This window comes from Acyrthosiphon pisum, chromosome A1 (genome assembly GCF_005508785.2).
Source record: "Acyrthosiphon pisum isolate AL4f chromosome A1, pea_aphid_22Mar2018_4r6ur, whole genome shotgun sequence".
Classification (NCBI taxonomy): Eukaryota; Metazoa; Arthropoda; class Insecta; order Hemiptera; family Aphididae; genus Acyrthosiphon; species Acyrthosiphon pisum.
Window position 1 is genome coordinate 10,273,518 of NC_042494.1, and position 4,805 is coordinate 10,278,322.

General features: G+C 31.3%; 1 protein-coding gene across 1 annotated transcript; it reads right to left on the minus strand.

Moving 5' to 3' along the window:
* Positions 1-368: 368 nt before the first annotated feature.
* On the minus strand, positions 369-2,167 carry LOC100568855. The gene has a single exon (XM_016802874.2). It carries the CDS (start codon positions 2,094-2,096, stop codon positions 1,113-1,115), a length of 984 nt encoding a protein of 327 aa, XP_016658363.1. The 5' UTR covers positions 2,097-2,167; the 3' UTR covers positions 369-1,112.
* Positions 2,168-4,805: the final 2,638 nt, after the last annotated feature.

Genomic DNA, 4,805 nt, shown 5'->3' on the forward strand with positions numbered 1-4,805 from the left:
GTACATAAACATCGTTTCACACAGCGTATTTTTCTTAAAATGGCTCGTGTTGTATATGCGATAAGATACCTAATCGTCAGCATAAGCATTAATCATTGGTTTCAGAGGTACACATTACAGGGCAGATTTGGCCAATTATATACTTCGGTTAACGTTAATCGGAGATGGTACAACTGGCCCTTAGGTACTAATGTGAAGTTTTATATTAATTATATACTTTTCCTGCTTGAGGTTAAGTAATCTATAGAATATCTAGTTATTGTATATATTTTATACTTTTTCTACTCATTTTTGGAATTTTATAGAATACACAGGAATTCTATATAATACTGGATTCAACACTTTGCCATTGCTGGTAACATATAATATATTATTCAATAAAATTATTGTATTTACGTATCACATAATGCTGAACATTCATACATAAAATATTTTATACTTTATACGTGAAACATAATATATTTCAGTAAAATTATTGATCGATTTCACTATACATATCGTGAATCATATATTACTAAACATAATAATATAATAATATATTTATTATTAACGACATAGTATATAGGTACATACACTATGGAAAGATTATTAAGATACGATTTATACTAGTGAATTAATTAACATTAGTTTATTTGATGCAATTATTTATTATAAACATATATTAATTAATTAATATATAATAAATAAATTATTTATTAATTAATGGATATATTCCTAAAAAAAATTCGAATTCAAACCGATATCGGGGGTGGGTGAAGGAGCTTTTTAAGATATATTTACGTAATTTTCGAATGATGAATATATAATATACAAACGTACATATTTAACTTAATTTATTTATTTGTATACCTAGCGTATATGTACATGCGAACACACACATATATACAAATATATTTGTTTACATTTATTTTACTGGGCATTAATCTTTACAATTGATTGACGTAATATATAAATTGTTAAAATATATTATACAACAAAATAAATGTCTATAATCATGAATTATTTTTTTTTTATTAAAAAAGTTTTAATATAAACAGATTTATTTTTTTAATTTATTTAACATAAATGATATGATTGATAAATGAAAACATACCAAGTTCTTGTTAAATTTTTTATAGCGTGCACGAACCTGCGCATTTCCAGCATCCATTGCATTCGTCATTACTTGTACAACTAACATATTCAAAACTTTGAGAATAAGATTTGGTTGTATAGCACCATTGATTTCCCAAGCTGCAATATGACCAACAGTAGTTTTTGTGACAACCATAATCACGACATGACTGATCGGCTGCTCTCGAAATTATTGATACCAAACCTCCAATGGCAGCAGTTACACCTCCAACTCCTGCCACTATTGGTGCTAATGGGCCTGTCGCGAGTGATCCTGCGGCTATAACACCACCAGTAGTTGCTATTACATCTCCGGCTGCAGCAGCCCCTCCAGCTGCATGATCTGTACCTGATCCGCGCTTTGTTAAGGCATGCTCCGTATCTGAATCACGCTCTACCGTGAGTGATCCTTCGTCTATAATACCACCGGTAGCTGCTATTAAATCTCTGGCTATAGCAACTTCTGCAGCTGCATTATCCTTATCTGATCTGTGGTTTGTTAAGGCATGATCCGTATCTGATCCGCGCTCTGCTGAGAGTGGTCCTGCGGCTATAACACCACCGGTAGCTAGTATTACACCTTCGGCTATAGCAACTTCTGCAGCTGCATTATCCTTATCTGATCCGTGGTTTGTTAAGGCATGATCCGTATCTGATCCGCGCTCTACTGAGAGTGGCCCTGCGGCTATAACACCACCGGTAGCTAGTATTACACCTTCGACTATAGCAGCTCCTGCAGCTGAATTATCCTTATCTGATCCGTGGTTTGTTAAGGCATGCTCCGGATCTGATCCGCGCTCTGCCGAGAGTGGCCCTGCAACTATAACACCATCGATAGCTGGTATTATATCTCCGGCTACAGCAGCTCCTGCAGCTGCATTATCTGTACCTGATCCACGCTTTGTTATGGCATGCCCGGATATCACTGTCGAAGGATGAACAGCATGCGCACAAATTAAAACAAATATAACAACAGCAAACATACTTTCAAGTTTGTGGAGTACAATTTTTTTTTAAATTTGTATACGGTATAAAACACTTTGTTGCCTGAAGCCCAGAACTCGCCATTTATATGTGCGACGAGGGTCCCCACCAGAACTCATTTATTCTCGTGAACTTCCACGTAATAAGCCACACTTACTGCATTATCGGCGCATCCGTTTCTCAATCTTCGATTCAGCATCAGGTTGATGTCATTAGGTACAGTCATGGTTGAAATATACGTTATTGCATATCGACCCGGATTGTTATCATAAGAAGTAAAATCGCTGCGTAATGGGAGGTCCGTCAGCCTGGCACCCCAAAGTAAAAATTTTGGGGTCAAACCTAACTAAAAAATTACTAACCAATTCGTAACAATTTGTAACCACAAAATCAGAATTTGTAACCTAAGTCTTAACCCCCAAATCTGTGTTTCCATTTTCGGGTGCTGGGCTGACGTCAGCCTGGCACCCCGAATTCAAAATTTCGAGGACAAACCACACTAAAAAGTTAGTAACCAATTCGTAACAATTCGTAACCACAAAATCAAAATTTGTAACCTAAGTCCTAAGCCCCAAATCTGTGTTTCCATTTTCGGGTGCTGGGCTGACGTCAGCCTGGCACCCCGAATTCAAAACTTCGAAGTCAAACCACACTAAAAAGTTAGTAACGTAGCGTAAATGTACCGTAGATAGGTACATGAAATGTTCACTAAACGTGTATATTACTGTTTTATATGCACCATAAAACTATCAAAATATTTTAACTTGCTTTGAGCTGTTTACGGACATTTTCAGTTAGCAAATTTTTTAGTTTTTTTTTCTATAAATGTCAATTCAATTTTATTCTTTGAGTAATAAAGATTGAAAATTGAATACAAGACTCCTTATAAATTGTTACAACAGCAGTTGAAAAATATCAAAAACACACAGTCTTTTTTTATAAGCATTTAAGTTTTGACAAAATACGTAAAAGTCACGAAAATGTGCAAATTATTTTGAATTAGAAATTCGTAAGACATTTTCTTTATATTTACGTTGCATAATTTGTTGTTTGTATTAAATTTTCAGCGATAGTTATGCCACATATTAATTATGCAATTTTAAGTGCTATAAACCCCCAACCCTGGACTTACACCCTATAACTTATTCTAGTTACGGATTTAGTGAATTATCTAGAAAAATATTTCTAAACGGTTATAATTTTTATTTTTCTAGTTTATTTAACCACACTGCCTTATTAATTGATTTAAATATTATTTTGGCCGTAAAAAAAATGAACGAAGTATTAAAAATTATGATTTAATTAATATATACAATGTATTAAATATGTTGATGTTGATCTAAAAAACACTTAAACTGTAAAATAAAATAATAGCATAATATAATATTTAGTTTATGAAAAGAACAACTTCAGTCTCTTGAATGTTTGATTATTTTTACAAATATTGACATTGAAATATAACAATTTGTATATTACCTAAGTAATTATTATTACAAAATAATATTATAATTTAAAATTATAATAATATCACTTTTCGCGTAAAAATTAAAAATAAATAACATCTCTTCTATGTCTTAGTTTCCTTATTTTTAACAATATTTACATTGAATTATAACAATTTGTATATTAAATTATTATTATTACAAAATAATATTATAATTTTAAATTTATAATCATAAAATATAACTTTTTGTATTAAAATAAAAATATAAATAACATCTTTTTTGTCTTTTAGTTTCCTTATATTTGAAAATAAATAATTTGTCTTTAATTTCTCAATATTTTCTACTGTGGTTGGGAATTAATCATCATAGAGAGTAAAATTAATATTTTTGCTTGTAGTAGTCTATTAAAAAATATTTAAATAATGTATACATTTTGAAACAGTATAATATGTCGATTCAATAAATCAATACAGTAATACACCATGAACATAAAAATCATAAATTTCTAGTTGTAGCCTTCTTGTATTGACAGTGCGATATTTAATTTATAAAACCAATTCGATACTATAATATTCTATGAACCGTACTGTAATACGTCATTCAGAACCATTAAATGTGACAAAAATGTATGGTTGGTTTATACACATGATGGTATAACAATATTATACTATAACACTGACCGGCACCATCCCGTCTAAGGTCTACGGCGAGCAAGCCAATAAATTCAGCAAAAATGTGCTCATTTAGCTCACCCGGCGCAATGTATATGCAATTTAGCTACATTTCTGCGTAAGCGTAGTATCAGTAGTAGTCAGTAACGCTATCACTATAACATTTTAAGGGGATTCGATACCGCAACAGTTTTTTAAAGTGTCTACTTTTTATAAAAAAATTTTAAGGTGTGTCTGTGTGTGTCGTGTGAATATATTATACATAGTAAGTGATCATAATACTAATGAGTGTGTAAAATAAATATCTGTGCGCACCTGGACGCGCGCACCAACATGTGTACAACGCGCTACACGAATATACCGGATGATTCTTTTATCATTGAACACTCATTATTTCAAAAAGTCTAAATTTTTTTACATAGTTTCAAATCGCTTATAAAACAACGTTTTTCTTAAAAAATTATATTTTTAAATATTTTTTATCCTTATAATTTTTTAAGTTTTTTACTTTTTTGAATGGCAACATTGGGTTTTAAATTTATATTCCAAAGCAGAATATTTTTCTTAGTATTTTGATACATGAAAATCGAAT